The sequence below is a fragment of the Ixodes scapularis genome, unplaced genomic scaffold (genome assembly GCF_016920785.2).
Source record: "Ixodes scapularis isolate PalLabHiFi unplaced genomic scaffold, ASM1692078v2 PGA_scaffold10__122_contigs__length_95168666, whole genome shotgun sequence".
Classification (NCBI taxonomy): domain Eukaryota; kingdom Metazoa; phylum Arthropoda; class Arachnida; order Ixodida; family Ixodidae; genus Ixodes; species Ixodes scapularis.
Window position 1 is genome coordinate 27,618,064 of NW_024609836.1, and position 22,211 is coordinate 27,640,274.

Consider the following 22,211-nt stretch of genomic DNA (forward strand, 5'->3'; position numbering starts at 1 on the left):
GTTGGCGGTTTGTGGTAAGAAGCGTGGTAACCAGTTTGTTCCCTGTGTCCCTGAAGGAGTTTATATGATCTTTTTGAGCTGTGGTAGGTGTCAATATGGCAAACCGGACGCTGTCTTAGTGACAACTAGAGACACACGCAGCCTCACTTATCAACAGTTTTGGTTCACACCTGCCGATGCCCTGCGAAGCTTGTGGGTGTTAACCTACATTGAACGGCGTGAAAGTGGCGGGGCGTAGAAAAGGAAGATTGGAAAGGGAGACGCTAGAAGTGGCTCTGATATACGAATGTGACAAAGACTCGTGTATTAGCGTCGTACATTTATGTCATGTACATTTATGTCATGCACCTGTACATTTAATGGAAATAGAGCACGATTTTATCGGTAGGGATTAGTTTTTATAATTTTTGGTTGCGTAGAGTACAGACTGTTTACTCGATGCAGATTGTTTTTAATCTTTTAATGATATATCTGCGCCCATTCTATTATGTCATGAAGCTGCATGTTGATGCATGTACCATTACAACGTTGTTTCTATTGCCGCCTTTAGCCATGTAGATAAGATTGTCGTTTTTCGTGTGGACGCTGTGTGGTCTTTATTAATCTAAATAGCTGTAACGTTGTGCCACATGTGTGCGCGCGTGATATGCTTTCTCAGTGAAATTTTCAATAAGCCATCCAGTTGCAAGTTATCGCTCGTCCTGTGTCCTAGTTCTTATATTTCAAAACTGTGGAAAATTTTGTAGTTCTCAACATCTGAAGTGAAATAAAAAGTAACGGCAACATTTTCAAGTAATGGCCAATCACTGTTCTTCTCTAGTAATCAAGTAACCTAAAAATATGTTTAGCCATGGGTAATCGTAATGGTAATTGATTGATTTTTTTTCTAGTGACGCGTACAAGACAGTCAAACAGTCCTAGTTACATGCTTTGCGCGTTGTAGACACACGCTGTCATTGAACGTCGCAGATGTCTAAGTACAGGGAAGGGAGTTCCCGAGAAAAAAAGCCGCGTTTATTGACCCGGGTAAATAAATTATGCCATGCAGAAAGCTCAAACTCCGTGAGAATGTGAATCTTGCGCTTGGGATGAAGCATAAAGTTTTGAGATGACGCTGCCTGGATTGAAAGATAATTGGAAATAACCCAATTTCCCTATGAGCCAACGCCCACCTAAGCCTAATATCGTCAAAACAAAAATGACATTGTGAACCCTCATTCAATTTATATCAGTTAAAAACACTCGTGAGCAAGGAATTTAGGTTTTTTTTTTTTTTTTCTTGCGACAAGTTTGCTGCGTTAAAATAAATGCTACAGGCTCCCACAATGTCAATTTTTGTTTTGACGAAATTTGGTTTAGGTGGACATCCTAGAGAAAGGTGGTTTATCTCAATTATTTTTTTATTCAGGTAACATCACGTTCCGAAATCTGCGCATTCTATCCCAACCGCTAGCGTCACATTCTCACAGAGTTTGTACAGTCTACGATGCGTACCGGGCCGAAAAACACGTTTCTGTTTTCTCGGAAACTCCGTGCACATCTATTGTTGTAAGCGGAGTTACATCCTTATGACAGCCTCGCTTTCTCCGTTATTTTAGTATTAGAAAGAAAAAGGTAGAGGGAACCTACTTTTGACTATTTCTACCTTTCTCGGTTTGCCGGGAATCTTTAAAGGGCCCCTGAAAAGAAAAAAAAAGTTTTTTTTAAACAGTCTGGTTGGGACACGCGTGTCAAAAAATGAATTTTACGCGAAAAAAAAAATTTTTTAGAGCAATATTGACGGCGAGAGATTTATTTGAAGTTTTGCGCGCAAATTCCATGGTCATTCAGCTCGGCTTCTCATTGGTAGTGATGGTCATTCAACTCAGCTTCTCATTGGCCAATAGAATGAGTGACAGCTTAGATGTTGGTTTTAAAATCTTCGTGATTTTTTGAAATCGCCTGTTGAATTACATACTTTTAGGTTTAAGAAACAGTCCATTGAATGAACGTCGTAATTGTTTCCAAACGTTCTACAAAATCGTAACTTCCGTTCGGATATCGGAACAAACAGAAGCTTCGCCATTTTGTTTTCTGTCATGGTCGCCGTTTCGTAACGCGTCTCGCGTACGTCGTGTACCTCGGGTGGTTTTATAGTTTTATCGCGTTTATATGTGAAGACCTCCTGAAGAGAGCTTGTTGCTTGTGTTAGTTAGTCATCGTAAGTACTTAGGAAGTTGCGCGGGGTGCCAGGTTTTTTTTTTGTTTTTCTGCTCTTTGCGTGATTCGTGTGTCCCGTTTACCCCATCTTTAATCTGTTTGGTGGTGCGCGCCAGTGCCAATATTTTTTTTTTTTTTTGAGATGTTGGTTTTTGTAAAGCGGCGGCGATGTCGGTTTCCGTAAAGCGACGGCGCTGTTCCGTCAGTTGCTGCAAGCCTAGTGATCGCGATGCCGAGTGCATCAGCAGCCATGCTGTCCCAGATCATTTGAGAGCTACCTGGTTGGAGGCAATCGGGGGTTTGTCTAGCGACACAGTTCTTCGGGTATGCTCGCGACATTTCGCTCCGGATGCTTTCAAGACGCGCACAAAGGTCACGGGACGTCTGCAACTGAGACGCGGGGCGATCCCTACGCTGTTCTTACCGACGGCAACAGCAGCAAGTGCAACATCATTGGTAAGTGACTCAGTCAAACTTCATTGTCTACTTTGCTATGATAGAGCTTCTAGTATTACATTGTCGCTTTTTCAAACTGTTGTGCGTGCAACTGCAAATCGTTGTAACGCTGCTAACTGAGGTTCACTGCGTAACTTTTACATAAGGAAGAAGTTGCAAACACAGCTTACCATCAGTGGCCTTCTGTGGCAACCAGATTCTCCACTAAACGAAATATCAATAATACATCAATACATCTTCTTTTATATGTATTCCAACCAGCTGCCAAGGGGATCAAAACTGAAAAGGCTAGCAGCTGCGTCTAGCAGTGACAGCCCTGCTGGAGGCTCCATTTCAGTGAGTTTTCTACCGCTTCCCAGTGTGCAATGTATATTGGGTGCAAGCTGCATGTTCTACTACAATTATCTTGCGCGCAGCAACCGGCAGAAGCGTGGCAAGGGCAAGCGGCTGCACATGGATCCTGCGATGCTAGTCAAGGAGCTGGACCAGATGTACGAAGCCTTTGTACCATTCTGGTGACATTTTTTACTGTGGCCATTCAACCCTTTCATTGATTTTGAGAGCAGATTTTTATATGCATCAGGCACACAGACAGCAGCTGCAAATGTTTACTTTTCTGTAGGTTGCTCAACTTCTCAGCTGACCCAAATAGAGTCGACTCTGTGTGCATGAGCATTATATTGCACTCAGCCTCCCTTGCATTGTGTTGTAGGCTTACTGCTCCCGGTGTTCTGCCCCTCGTGCAACCGTTGGCACACAGACGGACACTACAGGAATTGGCACCGTTGATTGTGTGACACTAGTGTGTGAGTATGACAGAGTATTTAATTAACTTAATTATTTTGGCAATGCATCAGCATGTTGACAGCCTTTTCTGTAGACTTCATACTAAGCTTGCATTATGTATTGCATCTCTAGCGTCATCGGTCGACCAAGGGTGCAACGCCGCTGTGCTCGCACCACAACCAAATGCAGGGTCCCCAGGAGCGCCCAGACCAGTCGAACCTGCCACAGCTACCAAGGCTCGGGTGCTGTTGCCAGTCCCCGGCACGACAGGCGCTACAGGAACGGCCACTGTTGACCCTCTGACACCAGTGTGTGAGTATGACAGAGTATCTAATTAATTTAATTATTTTGGCAATGCATCAGCATGTTGACAGTCTTTTCTGTAGACTTCATACTAAGCTTGCATTATGTATTGCATCTCTAGCGTCATCGGTCGACCAAGGGTGCAACGCCGCTGTGCTCGCACCACAACCAGATGCAGGGTCCCCAGGAGCGCCCAGACCAGTCGAACCTGCGACAGCTACCAAGGCTCGGCTGCCATCGCCAATCCCCAGCACGGCCCCCGGCTTTGGAGCCCCGGACGAGCCCACCAGTGAAGTCGCTAACCGTCGCAGCTCCACACCCAAACCATCTGAGGACGACCAAAGTGCAGAGCAGGTAAGTTCTGGCGATGAGCCGAATATGCCTTGGTACGCAGAGAACAACGATGGGCTGGAGGACATGTCAGATGACTCCAGTGACTCGGACAGTGAAACAAGTTCCGACATGGAAGAGGGCTCAGACCTCTGCTTTCAAGCTGCGAGCGACGTGGGCCTGGGTGAGGAGTTCCGCATGGCTCATACAATGCGAGAAGGGGCTACTTCACCGGAGGTGTTTACACAGAAATTTGTTTAAAGAAGGCTAAGCATCCCGGTTACTTTGCTGGTGTGACTGGTCTGAGATGATAGCTGGGCAAAAATGAAGCATTGGAAAAAAAATCTGTCAGAAGACCACTGTCTCAGCAGTGTTTCCCATACTAATGCTATGCCAGCTCCTAATCACTTCAAATATCCTTACATTGAAGACGATGACACGGAGGACGACTATGATGCGCCTGGTGAACCCGACAGCTCCTACGTGCTCTCTGCAAATGAGAGCTTCCTGAGGTAACAGTTTTCGAAAAATTCCAGTGTGTATTAAAGTTGAATTTACATTTCTAGTGATCAACAGGACCGTGAAGAGGTGCCACCCCAGAAAGAGGGCAAGTACATTGTTTTTGAGGGGCAGCTCCTGGAGCTCTTCCGGGTGTGCCACACGTGTCTTGCCCTTTGCCGCAACACCACTGTAGTGAAAGGCAGTCTGCTGACAGTGACAAGCACCTGTGAGAACAAGCACATGAGAAAGTGGAGGAGTCAACCGATGCTGGGGGGCAAAGGAGCAGGAAATGTTCTCTTTTGTGCCGGCATTCTCTTTTCAGGTGCCCAGGTCGCGACTACCTTCAGGGTGCTCGAGTCACTTAACATTGCGATGATCACGGAGCGCATGTACTACTACTACCAGAGTGGTTACCTGCTGCCTGTGGTGAAGCAGGTCAGCTAGTACTGAAAGCGGTTCTGAAAATGAAATGACAGTCTTACCCACTTAAATGCCATTATTGCTTGCCAGGTGTACGAACGACGCAACAGCGAGCTCTTGGAAGAACTACGAGGCAAGAACCTTGATCTGGCTGGCGATGGCCGCTGCGACTCTCCGGGGTTCTGCGCCAAGTACTGCACATACACCTTCCATGAGGCAAGCACCAAGAAGCTGATCCACATTGAGCAAGTGCAAGTTCGTGAGGTAAGATTTACTAACCAAGGCAAAAGTGGTTACTGTAGGACTGATATATCTCTTATTTACAATCCCTCATCTTTTGTTAAATTGTATAGTTTAAATGTATTTAGTCAGTGCAATGAGCATTTATGGGTGAACCAAAGAGAGTGGTAGACACGACAGACCTTCTGTCTTTGCCGGTTGATGCAGCTGACAACATCAGATATGGCATTGACAGCGACTGCTGAACCATTAAATGTATACATATTGCAATCAGACAGCTGAAGTGCCCTCGAGCAACGCCATGGAGAAGGTGGCCTTCCTCCGCGGCCTTGCCAAGCTCAAGGATCAAGGCTTCACCATTGCCTCTTTCATGTCAGGTATATAAAATTTACCAGAAGAATTTCGAATCTGCCTATGCTCTTGGGCTCTCTACCACGCAATCCCTCTTCTGCAGACCGCCACCCAGGTGTGGAGTGCCACATGAGGACCATGGAGAGTGGCACAAAGCACTACTTCGACACGTGGCACATCTCCAAAGGTTTGTTGTGCGCATTGTTGTTTGCCTACTGGGTTCCTACATGCTGTGGATAACAGATGCCCCCTTTCCAAGGCGTGAAGAAGCTCCTCGCAGCAAGCCGGAGTGGCCCTTGCAAGGATCTGGAGGTGTGGGTGCAGCCGGTAAACAACCACCTGTACCACTGTGCTGCACTGCGGGAAGGAAATGGCCCACTCATGGTAAGCATGTGGATGAGCCTCCTCAACCACGTGGTCAACACGCATGACGGCCACGACGGACCCTACCACGAGTGCCTGCACCAGCCGCTCTCCGATCGCGCTTGGCTAGCTGTCGGTGAGTTAACTATTTTGTTCATTGTTCACCATAGCCGTGCTGCGATTCTGATGTGGTGGGGTGAGGAGAGGGAGAATGGACATGCCTTGATGATGTCACATAGCTGTATATGTACACTGCAGAACACAGTAAGCACAAACATGGCATCCGTGCTTTTCCATGTTTTCCTCAAACAGGGTATTGAAAAGCGGTCAGTTTTGCTGCCTAACTTATTGCCCCTAATGAGCAGCTTTCGCTGCACTATTAGTTCCTATGAGAACCTTTCAGGTCTGAGAAAAGCCGGCAACAACTTGTTCGGGTTAACACTGTCACGCTCTCTACATATTTCAGGTACACCAGCTTACGAAAAGCTCAGGAGTATCGTTGCAAGCCCGCGGCTTCTCAAGGATATCCAGCACCTGTCCCCCGGAACTCAGACGTACTACGTGGAAGCCTTCAACAGCCTGCTGCTAGGGTTCGCCTCCAAATCTCGGGTTTTTTCACCAGAAGGGATGGAAGCAAGGTAAAGCTAAACTGGCCTAATGGTTCCTTCCTCTATTCAGTTGACCATTTCTCAAAAAAAATTTGCTATAGTATATTGTCACAAAATCTTCCTTTTCAAATGTGAACAAAAAATTTCGAAAGCGTTAGGCGGGAGACGACGAAGTGCTAGAAGAGGGCACACAAGCACTTGCTTTCAGTTCCTGACCAACCGAGCACGGCTGAACTTCCCTTGTGTATACGAATACATTTTATAGGAAGTTCGTTACGAAGGGCAGAACAATGTATGGCTGTATAAAAGTATCGCAACCGGCGGCGTAGATTCACCGAGCTCTCTATTTTGCGTGTGCCGACGACGTTTTTTGTCGCCTTTTATAACAGTAGCTGCCTTTGCACCGCCAAGCGAAGGGCTCGATCGCGTTGCATCACTTCGAACAGCAGCACTGATATGTACAGTCACCCGCTTTTTCTTCAACGACCTTGTCAAGGCTTCTTCAATACCGGCGTCAAATAGAAGCGATCGTGCTCGCCATCGCCTGCTTCCAGTTTATTCGGAGACCGTCTGGCACAGGGGAGGAAGCAGAAACTGTGCAGAAGCGGGTTTGGAGCCGCGGGTTTTTTTGCCGTTCAGTAGGTTCAGTAGGACTCCGACTCGAGTCACTCCGTTCGGAGGCAATGGAGGCGCTACTGAACGCGCCCAATGCTGTAAAGCCTGCAGTGCAGTGTATTGAAGATGGCTTGCTTGGGAAGTTGCTAGTAAAATATCTGAAATAATGCCAACGTGCCCTCGGCTCCCTGAGGCCCCACGACCCCCACTTTGCGCACTTCTGCTGTTGTGCATTGCTTGTAATTGGGAGAACAAGCCTGAGCAAAGCAAGGTCAAAAGTTCCGTTGGTTGTTTTCAAGCCAGCACCCTGTAAACAAGGCTTCATAATTTATCATCAAGTTTGGACTAGCTTTTCAAATTTGAATGTGCTACTCCATTTAGTGTATGAAATTTGTGCCCTGTTGAAACCTTATACTCTTGCGTTAATTCGGCCCCATGCTGTGTCTGTCTTTATTGTAGGACCTTGGTGGCTGTGCTTCATTTCAACGAAAATGTCGGGCGTGAGCAAGCCACAACCAGGGAAGGGGAGCTTTGCTTCAAGATCGCAACACCCAGATCACGGAAGGGCCACTCAACGGCACGCCCGAAGCCAGCCGACGCAACTTTTCGTATGTTATTGTGGAAACAGTGGGTGACAAAACCGTGACACGAGATATCGACTTGCAGAGTACCGTGATGAGCTCCTGGACGAGTTAATGGTCTGCCTGGGGAAATGGCCCACCTTGAAGGAGGCCGTCGCTGCGAATCCACCGGAACATCCGCCGCCCATGTGTGCCAGCTATCCAAGGCCCCCCAAGAGCGAGCTGATCGTGGCAAGACGAACCCGGTTTGCCTCTCATGCCGGGTATGTTCACACGAGTAGTGAACATTTCTGGTAGCGTGGCTGCTTGATTAACAGCAAAAATATAACAAAAGCGTAGCCCCCCCTTCATCGAAGTGAAGGCACAGATGATTGTTTTGTGTTTTAATGCGAAAGCATTAACTGGTCTCATGGAGCGAGCTGACCGAAACGCAAAAACGGCTCCTAGTTTCTGCCGCGACCCCAATAAGAGCGATTCGCCTTCGGTTACATTGACTGGCGTGCGTCGACGGAGCTCCCATTGGCCGCTGCGGCCTCCGAGATCCATGGCCTCCGAGTTCCCGAAGCGCGCGCGCGCTAGTACGTGATAGAACTTTGGCGCGAGGAACGAGCCGTAAGCCATGTTTGAACAAAAGCCAAGCAAGAAGATGACAATGTTTATTAGGATGGCGTAATGTGCGATAACTGTACAAGAAAGACTAAGATCGAGTTTTTTCAGTACGCAGCAGACGACAAAGGGAGCGGCTTGCATGCTTTCGCATTTACAACTCGTAAGAAATGCTTAGGTGTACCTCGAGTTTTTTGCCTTCCACAATAGTCGGTGGCTGCTGGCTATTGTGTGGTGTAGCTCACACTGAAATTTGCACTGCAGATCATCTCAGAAGCTCATCTGAACCACCTACGGCACTCTCTTCACTGCAACCAGTTACTTGTTTATGGCATAAGGTATGCTACGGATGAAGCAGATTTTCTTTTTCCTGCAAGTTGCATGAGTGTATTGTCTGTCTGTGTAACATGTTTTCACTGAAGTAGAGGAAGCGACCCAACTTTGCAAGGCAAGGTTTGTAGCATGCCTTTTTTTGGTGTCACTGTCAGTCGTATTTATTCAAATAAATTGTTACTTCGTTGCTTTCTTTACAGCAGAGGTAAGTTCTTGTTTGCTGCCTGTGTGTGTCTTTTTTTATGTCGCAGGCAGACCCCAGGTTCACAAGAGGGCTCTCCTCCCCGCTGCCAGCCGTTAGTCACTGGCCATGAGGTAGGGAAGATAACGAAGCATATTTTTTATCCCTGCAAGCTGCAGGTGCACGCTCGGAACCTGAACGTTCCCTTGGAGCTCAAGGGCGGCCAGTCTCTTCAGCATGCATTGTTGCCTCGCTTACTGTCTAGTCACGTTTATTCGAATAATTTGTTGCATTGTTGCTTTCTTTACAGCAGAGGTAAGTTCTTGTTTGCTGCCTGTGTGTGTCTTTTTTTATGTCGCAGGCAGACCCCAGGTTCACAAGAGGACTCTCCTCCCCGCTGCCAGACGTTAGTCACTGGCCATGAGGTAGGGAAGATAACGAAGCATATTTTTTATCCCTGCAAGCTGCAGGTGCACGCTCGGAACCTGAACGTTCCCTTGGAGCTCAAGGGCGGCCAGTCTCTTCAGCATGCATTCTTGCCTCGCTTTCTGTCTAGTCACGTTTATTCGAATAATTTGTTGCTTTCTTTACAGCAGAGGTAAGTTCTTGTTTGCTGCCAGTGTGTGCCTTTTTTTATGTCGCAGGCAGACCCCAAGTTCCCAGGCGGTTCTCTCTACGATTACTTTTCTTCCATGCACATAAGCTGTGACTGATTATTTGTATGTTCTTGTGCCTGCCCTTGTTTTGTCTCTAGTTTGAGTGGCTATACTATGCATGTTCTCACATCCCCAACATCCCCCCCCCCCAAAAAAAAAAAACAAAAAAAAAACAACCCTCCCAGTGCCAGTGATGAAACAATAGACCACTATGCAATGGAGCCTACAATGCAGAGGCCAATATTCTGAGGCTTTACTAAAACAACCTCCCTTTTTATACACTAAACACCCCTTCCCCAGCATATATGCAAAACATTTTCATTTTGATAATAAAGAATACGTCACAAAACGATCAGCTTGCAACTTCTTTTATTTCTATAGGCCTCAGCACAGCAGCACTGCATTCCTGTTGCGTAAAATACACCAGTTCACTCTGAAGGTACAGTAACATGACTGGAGTACAAGTCCAGCGGAAGACACCAATGGCATGCAGGCACAGTAGCAGCTTCTTTGTTGCGGGCTTAGTGGAGGGGGAAATGCGGTCTATGAACCGTGCTTAGGGGGAGGCAAACCTTCATGGGGGTTTGATAACTTGCTAGTGCAGTAAAAGTTTAAAAATTAACTGTGGCTAGCCCTAGCGAAAATTGCAATAAAGGTTTTTTATCTGTATTCGGTGTATTGGGTTATGGTCCAGTAGGAATAGGTCGTCCAGTAGATCCTAGCGGAACCAACGCGGAAAGAAAGTCGCCTGCTTCTTGGGCATGAGTTACGGTGACGTGAGGACGGCGCCGAGCTCAGATTGGCTTTGTCAGAAAGAACAGTGGGTAGACCTCAATGCTAGATGCTTAGAGGTCTACCCACTATTTTCTTCAATAAGCCAACAAGTTCTCGGTGCACTGACATTATAACTCCCTGTGTGCATGAAGCAGAAGAGCTTGTGCTCTGTATACGTTTACAGAGCGGGATACGCAAACCCCCGATATACTTCAGACGGATAGGCAGTTCGGATGGCTTGGATGACACAGGAGGGCAGGACTTTCCTGTTGCCTTTGCCAAGCCGCTGCCATATCCACCTGGAGAACTGACGGTATGCCACATACCTGTATTTCCTGTTGGAAGGAAGAGAAGTATGCATGCATAAAATTGTCACAAAATTACGCGATCTCGGGGAGAATTAGTCAACTGAATATCAACCAGCAGATTAGACTAGGCCAAACTTGCAGATAAAAACATTCATGCAGGCCTACATTCTGCATATTCAACCTTACTTATGGGTCGTTCTCTGCCTGAGGAGTTCCCCGTCGTGCAGCTCCATTGCCCTCATGCCATAAGCAATCTGGAGGACGACGGGGTTCAGGATGGCACCAAAAAAGTCTTTGTGGCGCGTGATGCACTTGTTGCCGGCCTTGGCGGTGACCTGGCTGACCTCTTGACAGCACAGGCACTCTCGCGTCGTGGGCATCACAACGCAGTGGCCGCAACTGCACCTTGTAGCATACAATATCGTGCCAGTCAATACCAGCATAACACATTTATCGCCACCCTCGCCAGTTACGGTACCCAAAGGGACAGTTAGTGGCTGATTAGTGAAGGCACGCGACACCGCACTCACCGTTTAATAAAAAAATATCAGTTACCACTGCGTGTCCTCGCGGCGGCTTGAAGGGTCGTGCGGCTCGGACGAGCTCGTCGAGGCACCCGCTTCGCCGCCTTCCGCGGCAGATTCTTCGCGCGCGGTTGTCTCGCGGCGATCGGCGCGGACGCCTTCCGGCTGGCGAGGCGTGTCCTCGTACGGGCGAAGGCCCAATTCCTGGCAGCGTTGAAGCAACCGACGCTTCAGGTCAGGGTCCATTGCGACGACTATGTACTGTCTGGTCTGCACGACCACGGCACCACGGTGACCACGGTACGTTCACGGTACGACGTGGTACGGCGTGCGACCGGCAGATACAGGAAGTAGCGATGGCTCTCGTACGGGGCGCAGCCAAGCAGCCAAGCCGATCCACTACGAAGGGGCGGGGAGTACCTCTCCTCCACGCGCCCGAAATGCCGAGAGAGAGAAGTGGAAAGGAGGTGACTACCGACTAAATTGTGTCTGGCACAGCCAATATTGCTCTAAAAAAATTTTTTTTTCGCGTAAAAATTATTTTTTGACACGCGTGTCCAAACCAGACTGTTTAAAAAAAACTTTTTTTTTTCTTTTCAGGGGCCTTTTAAAGGGACACTGACAGGGTATTTATGCTCGCCGAGGTTTTTAGTTGTACGTGACATATGAGAGCTCAACTACCCAGAACAAAATTTGCGGCTCGAAATTCGGTTTCTTTCCGCCTGAAAACCGCCGATCAAGAACTGGCCGGTTCGAGTCTCGCTCACTCTCTTTTTCGCGGTCACGGGCCGTTTTCTAAGGTATCGATGCGACCACCAGATTTAATCAGAGTCGTGGGTCACTGAAGGCACACACTCAATATTAAAAATAGAAAAAAATATGAAACCCATTTTTTGCGGCTTCTAAAAAGCTGTAAATACGTTGATTGAAAAAAAAAAGTTCCACAGACAACCGGAAGCATTCTGTGCGTTCGTCGTTTCGCGTATCGTGGGACTCGCGGGGACGGCGATGGCAGCGGACGACGGGCGTGGGACCTCTATTTTAGAACTGTCGTTCGCGGTACCGGCGAATTCTGTCTACCTTTAAAAGAGAAATTTGGGACTGATCAAAAGAATTGGTATTCATCCCGTACGACACGCCCGGCCACCAAGCCGATTTGCAAGAAGACGTCGCCGAGCCGTCACTCCCTTCTCGTGGCTGAAGACATCGTTTGCGCAAACGTCAAGCACGACGTGTCTACTTCGAGTTGAATATGCACGCGTACGATTTCTTTACTATGTGCGAATGTCCCCGAAGCGTGGTGCTTCCCGACTTCGACCCGGGAGTGCTTTTGCTAGAGAAAAATCAACAGCAAACTTTCCAACTTACAGTTTACCGGCTGAATTATTACTAAGGTAAGAGATCCACCACAAAAAAGATGCCCCAGTAGTTCAGTGGGACGACGTCCGGATCACACGCGGTAGGACCGGGTTCGATCCCCCGTGAACCTTTACTTTTTTTTCAATCGTTTTTCGATGTTTACATATCTTTGTCTTTTTTTTTTACAATCATCACTGAAGAACCAAACAAAAAAAAAAATAACTGACAAATGTTGTGGACGATACTTCGCTGAATTAAATGGTATGGGATTTCCGTTTTGACACCTGCGAACTCAATGTAATTACTTTCCACAAAATGCAAGGAGCATATAAATCCACCCGCTTTCCGAGGTGCCCGTATATGTTCTACAGGAATTGCAGCCAGCCATTGGTCCCGATCCCGTTGATCTTTCAGAAACTCTGTCGCACAATGCCACTTTTTTTCGGATGCAGGACATGTAAACCAGCTCTTCAAAAAAAAAAAAAATTGTGTGTATGTTTATACAGCCGGAAGTTAGTCTGCCTCAGTGGGCGTCTGGTGTCTCAGCTGTAGATGAGCAATTTAACCAGTGCGGTACAACCGCTAACCTGGGGTCTTTAACGTGCACCACGCAGTAGTGATACACGACCGCACGCCGGTACGATGCTCATCCAGATCGAAACGGGCAGGGGTGGGGATTGAGCCCAGGATCCCAGGGTTCTGCAGCGCGAGCTTTCGCTCCACGTCCTCCGAGCTGGTGTGCGCTAGACCACTCGGCCACCGATCCCCCCAGCCAGCTCTTCACGCAACATCTTGGGTGTATTCTTTTCGGAGCCGATCATGGAAATTCACCAGGGGCACTCACTACTCATCTCCGACTCCTCAATGTACAAAACAACTCATCTTGGAGTACAGAACAACGAGCGGAACAAACATAACTGCAAAAGAATCGCACGGCGAGCAGTTCCCGCACGCCGCATCGCACGCCGCATGTCGTGTCGTCTGCTACGGAGAGAAGAAAAAACAAACAAAAAAACAAAAAAAACGCACGGTCGGGTGAAGCCACGTGACTTCCGCCACTCACTCTCTTCTCTCCACTTCTCCGACCTCCGTGGGGTTTCGGTTTCGGTTTCGAGCAGTTGCGTCTTTTGGCTTTATTAAAAAAATGCGCTACTCTGTTGCAAAATATTAATTAGGTAGTCCTCCAACACCATAATGAAGCGCCTGGCAAAAAATAAAAAAAAAGTTTTGGGGGGTGTCAGTGTCCCTTTAAGGCTGGTTTACACATTTGGAACGGTCGCGTTCGGATGTGACCGAGACGACCGTAATGATCAAAGCGCAGCAACAACTCTGACTCATGGATTGCTTCGCGAAACCACCCCTTGCATCGCTTGCCATGCTGTCTATGTCGAACACTTGTCCCGGTGACTTTGTTGTTACGCTTGTTTCGGTTGCATGCGAACGCAACCAACGTTTACACTAAAAAAAAAAAAAAGAATATCACTTTACACCCTTTTGTCCCATATAATACACCCCAAAACTTCCGTTCGACGAATAGCGTCGTATAGTCGAACCGACGGCCTTACATTTTAAGAGGGGCTTGATAACGGTGCGATATAACTTATTAAAATAGCTAAAGTACGTATCAACGACAACATAAAAAAACACTGCGTTTTTGCAGTAAAGCAAAGAAAACCCCGATTTTTTTTTAATCAGTAACACGCACATTAGCAATTTTCTTAAGTTATATCGCATTGTAATCAAGCACCTCTTAAAATTTGGGGCCGTCGGTTCGACTATACGACGCTGTACGTCGAATTGAAGTTCTCGGGGTGTGTTATATGGGACAAAGGGTGTGAGAATACACTCTTTTCTCTGAGGGTGTATACTGTTTGCACACACATATGTGTACATTTAACCAGTATTCGTAAACTTCTTTCTATACGCCTCGCAAGTGGGCTCATTTTCGTCTTCTGCGCATGAGAAAGGAAGTAGCGGTGACGTCAGAACGCCGAGCCCTGATTGGCTGATCGCGACCCCCTATCTGAGCGTCGTCTGCTCCTTTGCAACGTCGTCTGCTCGCAACGTCGTCTGCGTCTGTCTTACCTTTCCTGCGACTTTCGGAAGTGCAGGTCTTTACGAGCGAGCTCGACTTCGTCTTTCAGAGAGGGCAGACGAAATAACTCGAGTGGTTTGTTGTTTTTGTTTAACAACTAGCAGACGCACATCAAGGAGGGAAGTCAAAGGACTCACTCGCGAGGTGTCCCGAGGCGCCAAGGTTTGTTTGCTAAGAACCGAGAGGTGAGCGTGTCAGGGTCCGCAAGTTCCCTCCCAAATACATTTTCCTTCCTTTCGTGTGCGGCGAGACCCCTGATTCTTTAACGGCGTCGGCGGGTTGGCGCAGTTAACGTCGTCTGCTTTACGTCTGCTAGTCAAAGCGATGGCTGCTTTACCTTTCCTGCGTCTGTCGGAGATTCACCGCTTTTTCACCGGCGAGAGTCACCGTTGCCTCGGGAAACAAGGAGATAACAAGAGGAAGAAATTGACCTCTTAATCTAAAATTGAGGTCGGCGATCAAAGTATAATACGGGAAGGAATCACAAGGCTCGCGCGGGCATATTCCATTCAGCACGCCAGCCGGTCGTGGGCAGACGGTCGCCGAGTCGCGGAGTGCCTGCTAGGCCTAACTGCCGTGCTCGCTTGGTCGCGTTCGGTGGAATCGTGGCCGTCGGAGCTTTTACCGGGTGTTTGTGGATCCATCGTTCTTGTTTGTCGTGATCTGTTTCAAGTACTTTTTACTTTTTTCTTGCTGCTTGAAGTCGGGACGCGTGAGAAGCGCACGTAGAAAAATAAACGTCCGTGGGTCGTCGCGACCGCGACGCTGTCGGCCATGCCGATTTGATCGTAAGAAGTGCGTAAGACAGCTTCGGAGCTGTCGTAGAATTTGGTCGTAACCTGCGCAAAACTTACGAAAATTTCGTTGCGTGAATACGAATTTGTTCTTAAGTTTTGTCTTACGCACATTTTTGGCGTAAGACAAGTCGCAGGAAAGGTAAGACAGACGCAGACGACGTTGCGAGCAGACGACGTTGCAAAGGAGCAGACGACGCTCAGATAGGGGGTCGCGATCAGCCAATCAGGGCTCGGCGTTCTGACGTCACCGCTACCCCTTGCGCAAGAAGCAGACGAACTTGCCCTCCGCATTGCTAAATATACCAGGGAAGAACTTCGAGTTCTTGTTATAGGAGCTTGAGCTTTCTGTGTATGATCTTCTAGCCATAAAGTTTGTGTTGCTTTTAGAGCGCAGCTCTTTGCGCCCGTTTGCGGCTTGAGCGGCGTCGGCGTGACCGCGCGGTGCATTATGGGAAAAGTCCCAAAATACACCGCGCGAGCCCCCCCGGGTCATGTGACCCCCTGCCCCCGAGGTCACATGACCCCCCTCCTCCCCCAGGTCACGTGACCCCCTCCCCCCGAGGCCACGTACCCCCCCCCCCCCCCCCCCCACCCGGAGGAAATTCAAGAATGAGGGGAGGAGGAGGATAAGAAGATGAGGAGGAGGGAGGAGGGCTATACCCTCTCCTCAGTATCCTTCCCTCCTCCTCCTCAAGAGCTGCTCTCTCATTCGGCGTTACAGGGAATTGCAAACGGCTTTAACTTTTTTCAGTAGAGGATCATTTTGCGATGCGTAGCAGACCAATCTCACTAAGCGTTGCACATATCCGAATCACCGACATAGTTGTTGTTGACAAGAGGTAGGCGCCCTCCAAGAGACAGCTCGTGCCATTTCGGGCTCTGTTCGTGCAAGCCCCAGCGGGGTCTCATCCGTGAAGAAAGACTACAGTTCCTACAATGCATGGCAACAACCGTGGCGTACTCAGAGTAGCTTATGAGATCGGTATACTGGTGAAACATTTTTTAGCCCCAAAAGACAACGCTCCGGTTACACATTTTTGCTTGCCTCGTTGCATCCGCAGCTCACAATAAATGCCCGTACAATCTGAACTAATACTAGTTAATACAAGAAATGTGTGTGTGGTGGGTGTGTGTGGGGAGGGGGGCGGGTCTTTAGAAGTGGACACCCTTTTTTTTTTGGCATCTCGCTCCATGCATTATTCGCAGGCGGCGCTTCTTGTGCGGAATCGGCAAGGTTCGGTTGTTGTGCACATGTGCCTCCTAATTTATGGTTGGGGATACACCAGTCACCGTCACACATTTAGTCCTATGGTGTCGACACTCCTCACGGGGGTTCATCGTCATTTACATATGATTTTTTTTTTTTTTCAGACGCTAGGAGAAGCGGGTTGAATGGTCAGGGCTCTCACGATACCGAGGACGTGGAGACTGATTTACATGAAACAAAAACGGGCGGCATTAAGCACTCGCATCGCTTACTTCGGGCTACGAGGCAGCTGCAGCAAGAGTGGTGCCAAGCTGTTGCAGCGCCATAAAGATGTCAACCGAAGTTTCCCACGACTAATTGTCGGCGTTTCGGCGGCCCCCACCACTGCGCCCCGAGGAGAGACTCGTGGGACTGCGATCTCTTTGGTGACACGTGACTACGATTGCACGTGACACTCATGTGCTGAAAGGGGTTTAATCGCGCTGGGGAGAGGCCAAATCGTAGGGCGACTGTTTCAGGGCATAGCCTCCTATATTGCGAAGAAAACTGAGAGTTCAGCTCCAGCATAATAGAGAGGCCGTGAAAGATGAAGGAGTGCGAGAGAACACACACGCACGGCTACACTCCGTTTACAATTAGGTCAGACCGCAGCCAACACTACGATATAATTAAGCCAATTAATGAAGACAATCAATAAAGCCAACCTTACTATTTTTATAACACTGAAACAAACATCCAATTATTGCGTGTACGAACTGTCGAACCATTCATTTCTTAATGTTAATATATTCTGAACAAAATGTAAGGGCACAAACGAGCTGGTGTACATTGCACAAGGTTGAAAAAAAAACCGAGACTGCGGGTAAACGACACAACACTAAAAAGTCTCCATCACAGTTAAAATTTCTATTTTCCGAAACCTGGATATATACGCACTTCGATACAAAAGAAAAAAGGGGGAGAGGGTGAGAACCCCAAAGAATGCCACTTTCCACCAACGTAACCTCTGACTAAACAACAAGGACGACGGATTCTGAGTCATGCACTTCTCTTATCGTTGACCCATCGTCGGTTTTGCCACCCGCGCCGGTTTCGTCACCTATCGCGATTTACACCAGACGCCTCACGCGAGCCTCTCCGGTCCCAACACTGTGAACTTAGGATACCATAATATTAGGACCCGCTCTGCTTGGCTTTGATTGTCTACGAGCCATAAAATGGAACTAGGCAAGCATTAAAGGAGCGATGCAACAATTTTTGTACTTTGCGCAAATACCGCTTAAAACGGATCCCTAACGTTAATGACTTATGAAACACGCGTTCGTTTTTCACCCCACGCAATAGAAGTCCAAGAAAAAAATTAAAGACAAACGAGCAGCGTTCACCCCCTCAACTCGCAGCTAGTACAAGCGGCCACGTGATCTGAAGCCGATTATATGCCGCCAGTGTTGATCATAGCCACGCGCTGGGGTTGGCAAAGCGCAGGACACGCGCTGAGTTCCAGACATTGTTATGGCTCGGCTGTTGTCGTCGTTGCAGCGATTGGACACGGGTCACTACCCGAGGTAGCGATTATCACGAGCCCAAGTCGAGTGCCCACGCAATGCTCGGGACCAATCTATGAACCGCATTCAAACATCGTCACTTGGGTGTACTGCGATCCCCACGGTACGTCACCAAATTTTGCGAAGGAGAGATTGAATGAAAATGATCGCTTTTGTCCTTGAAATTACACCGCAACAAAGGAGTTTCTTGGCCAGTGGCGTTGCGTGCGAGTATCCTTGAGTCCCAGGTGTGCCAGTAAGCTCGTGTCAAGTGAAAAACATTTCAATTGAATATCGTTGCACAGCTCCTTTAAAGCCATTTGCTGTTCTGAAGAACCGGGAAGGCAGGAGGGTGATGCTCGGATGAAAGAGTATGAGGAAGTATTCTTTGTTGAGCTGGGTTCCATTAAGGGTGCCGAAAGAAAGCTTAAAGAAGATATCCGTTCAACTTTCCAAAAAACTAGACCAGTTCCAAACGCATTGAAGGATACGGTAGCGAAGGAACTGCTGCTTCTGCAGGAGCGAGTGAGTTTGCCTCTCCGATTATGCCAGTCGGCAATAAGAGCGGTGAGGTTCGGGTTTGCAGGGATTACAAGTCTACCGTTAGTCCTGTGATCGATGTCGCCAGCCATCATTTGCCTAGGATGGAATTGCTTTTTTGTGAGTTCATCAGGATGAGAGCTGCTCACAAAACTTGACTTAACGAAAGCTTACTTGAAAGCTGGAATGCAGAAAGAGTCAAGAAGTACTTAACCTTGAACACACATTTGGGACTATTTCAAGTGAAAAGGCTTCCTTCTGGCGTAGCAAAAGCTCCTACATTTTCCAACAGAGAGTGCATTAGGTACTTCTAGCGTTGGCACACACTACATGCTTTATTGACGATATCTTGGTTACAAAAAGAACCAAGAAGGAACACCTGAAAAACTTATAAGTACTCCAAGGCCTTAGAAATAATGGAATTGTCGTACTTAGGCCACGTTATCAGCAGCGAGACAGCGAGGTGTCCGTGGAGCTGCGAGGCTCCACGGACACAGGAAGACGACGTGGCTGCTCTTCGAGTTGCACCCGAACCACAAAAAGCAAGCAGAAGTGCGCTCCTTTTTGGGCTTGGCCCACTACTATGGCAAGTTCATCTGATACTTGGTAACCATGTTCATTCAATCATTTATTAGTTCCCCTTAAGACCCACGAGGGGTATTACAAAGGGGGGACCTTGGCAAGAAGCACAATAAAATAATGCCACAAGAGAAAAAGAATGAATTCAATGGGCGCATCACAGGTGCAGGTAAACAATAGCAGCTTCGACGAATTTTTGAGGGCCCGTTATTGTGACAACGGCTTCGGGTAACATGTTTCGATTTTTAATGGCGAGCTGCAAGGTTAAAAACTTGTAAATATTAGTCCTGGGAATGTCTAGGTGAAGTTTGCAGGAGTGGTCAAGTCGGCGAGAGATGAAAGAGGCAGGTATGCAATAAATAGACTTACGAGATGGAGAGTGATAGAAAAGTTTATGAAGTAGTTTTACCGTAAAATACCGAGCAAGCGCCCAATCAAACTTTGGAGATAATCGTGAAAAAATCGGGGATGGGCCCCTCTTCGCTCATCAATTTTACATATAAATGTACTTTGTGTATCTTCTCAGATCCTACAAATTTGGGAATGGCGCTCAGTGTGGTGTGGGCGGATGCACGGTATTCTACGGTAGTTCGCATACAGCTCTAAGTTCACTTAGAGGAGGAAGGTTGAGAATTGACTTCAAAGAGGTAACGCTTACAGAGTGGTTATAATTCCTTAGGATGAAACGTGCAGGCTTTATTTTGGGTGGATTCTAACTCTTTTTCATGGAAGACCTGGTAGGGGTTCTAAATGGCAGAAGCATACTCTAAAATTGGGCGTATTAAGGTGTTATAACTTATAAGGTAAAAGTTTAGTTTCTTCAGATGCGAGATATAAAGTACGACGCAGAAAACCAAGAGATTTGTTAGCTTTAGCGGCCATATGATTGATATGACATTCCCAAGAGAGGCTACTGGTTAGAAAAATTCCTAGGTATTTATAATTCATAACTTTTTCTACACAGGCGTTAAATAAAGTGTAATTGAATACAGAGGCAACTTGTTTAGTGCTGAATACCATGAACTTAGTTTTGTGAACGATAATTTCCATCAGCCATTTCCGACACCAAGACTCAATGCTAAAAGGTCATCTTGCAAGGAAATACAATCTGCTATATTAGTAATTCTAGCATACACAACACAGTCATCAGCAAACAATCTTAAAGTTGAGTTAATACAATTAGGCAAATCATTAATATGAAGCAGAAATAACAATGGTCCTGGCACGGTTCCTGGTACACCTGAGCGTACTTCCATTGATGAAGAGGCCTGATTATGAAGAAAAACATACTGCGTTCTAGGTGTTAAAAATGATTCTACCCGTCTTATAACGCCTTGGTTAATACGGAAGGAAAAAAGTTCTTGAATTAGCCGGCAATAGGGAACTTTATCAAATGCTTTAGAAGAATCGATGAAAATGGCATGGGTATCTATCCTGGCCTGTAAGCTTCTATGAATGTCAGTAGTTAATTTGTAGAGCTGTGATTCACATGAAAGGGACCACTGGAAACCGTGCTGGCTAAAAGACAGTATATTAATTATAGCAAGAAAGGTGATTCATTGTCTGTAAAAATATAACATGTTCAATCAGTTTATTAGGCACGCTAGTCAAGGAAATGGGCCTGTAATTTGTTAAACACATTTTAGATCCGTTTTTAAACACTGGAGTTATTTTAGCGTGTCTCCAGTCAGCTGGAACATCAACGGAATTAAGAGACTGATTAAACGAACTGGATAATAAGTAGACGACACTTCATTTGTTAGATTCCGTCAGGACCAGAGGCGGAATTGAAGGGGAGATGGTTTATTAATTTTTCAATACAGGCCGGTGAGACATCAAAGCTAGCCATTTCATCGGCAATCTCACGTTAAGAGGGCAGCGAAGGCAACGGAAATATTTCCTCCGTCATTTCCGTCAGAATCGGTAGATTTGGTTGGTAGAGAGCTTTTGGGAGTTTCTATAGTTCGCCAGAACTTTTGAGGGTTAGTTTTTAGAAGATTTTGAAGATCGTAATCGAAATACTTGTTCTTAGATTTTTCCTCCTCATACTTGTATTTTGAAGCACATTCATAATATTTCGTCCATCTGAATTGCCTGCTGCACAAGTAATGAAGAATGCAGTGATTCCTTTTAAGCCACTAAGAAGTAAGGCAACGTCAGCGCCTGAGCTGACCATATTTGGGCCCGAATCTTCAAATCGTGTTGACACGCGATGCCTCCACGTACGGCGCAGCGGACTATGGCTCTATTTCCGAGGGCGGCGGGCGGCGGGGAGAGCCCATAACAGCTATCGCTGAAATTATAATAAATAAAAAGGCTTACTCGGTCCCGAAGAGTACGGAGTGGAGCAATCCGCGTGACTTTCGACGATTCCTTCCTTCCGATCGCAGTGACCACTCTTTCAGAAGCGCCACGCTTTCGAAGAGAAGTTCGCCTGACGTCATCCGGAGACGCCCGATGTCCTAGTGTGCAGCGTGAAAGCCCTGGAGCCCTTGTACCACGTGGGCATTTGAGTTTCGGCTTGATCTCCAGGGTTTAAAAAAAAGAAAAAAAGAAACTACGCGTATTTGAAGAAAACAATTAATTGGGTAGAGTTTTGACACCCCATTCAATCGCCTCGCGTCTAACAAAACATTTTGGAATGTCATTAACTTTTTTAAGGCAGACACACCTCAGATTTTTTAGGAAGCATTTCAGCGCCTATTTGAATAGCACATTGCGTTCGGAATTCATGGGTTACTTGAGCATATTGGTCAGGTATTCTCTGCCTTCGACACACTTAAATTTTAAAAAAATGCGCATGTGAAGAGCCTGGGGTAACTAACCTCCTAATATTTAATACTCAAATACATTTAAAAATAATCACACTAAAAATAAAACCCAGAATTACCTGATAAAATATTTTACCCCTTAAGGCATTTGTTTGTGAAAAAAAAAGTGCATGTGCAGCGAGAA

At 47.0% G+C, this 22,211-nt stretch overlaps 1 protein-coding gene and 1 long non-coding RNA gene across 2 annotated transcripts; both read left to right on the forward strand.

The window, feature by feature from the left end:
- Positions 1-2,559: 2,559 nt before the first annotated feature.
- Positions 2,560-3,170, forward strand: LOC120850339. The gene is made up of 3 exons (XR_005718115.3): positions 2,560-2,655; positions 2,917-2,991; positions 3,072-3,170. It is a non-coding gene; the product is annotated as an uncharacterized LOC120850339 (long non-coding RNA).
- A 1,294-nt stretch (positions 3,171-4,464) lies between these two features.
- On the forward strand, positions 4,465-8,788 carry LOC115327431. The gene is made up of 10 exons (XM_040222807.3): positions 4,465-4,586; positions 4,641-5,010; positions 5,086-5,259; positions 5,510-5,612; positions 5,690-5,773; positions 5,846-6,085; positions 6,416-6,587; positions 7,632-7,780; positions 7,839-8,016; positions 8,624-8,788. Exons 1-10 carry the CDS (start codon positions 4,465-4,467, stop codon positions 8,643-8,645), a joined length of 1,614 nt encoding a protein of 537 aa, XP_040078741.3. The 3' UTR covers positions 8,646-8,788.
- The last annotated feature ends 13,423 nt before the right edge of the window (positions 8,789-22,211 follow it).

What these genes read in the sequence shown, in the direction of transcription:
- LOC115327431 (XM_040222807.3), top strand. Translation starts at nt 4,465, where the DNA reads ATGCCAGCTCCTAATCACTTCAAATATCCTTACATTGAAGACGATGAC. An exon ending in CACGTGGCACATCTCCAAAG is followed by an intron (nt 5,774 to 5,845) that starts GTTTGTTGTGCG and finishes CCCCTTTCCAAG; the next exon opens with GCGTGAAGAAGCTCCTCGCA. An exon ending in CCAGAAGGGATGGAAGCAAG is followed by an intron (nt 6,588 to 7,631) that starts GTAAAGCTAAAC and finishes TCTTTATTGTAG; the next exon opens with GACCTTGGTGGCTGTGCTTC.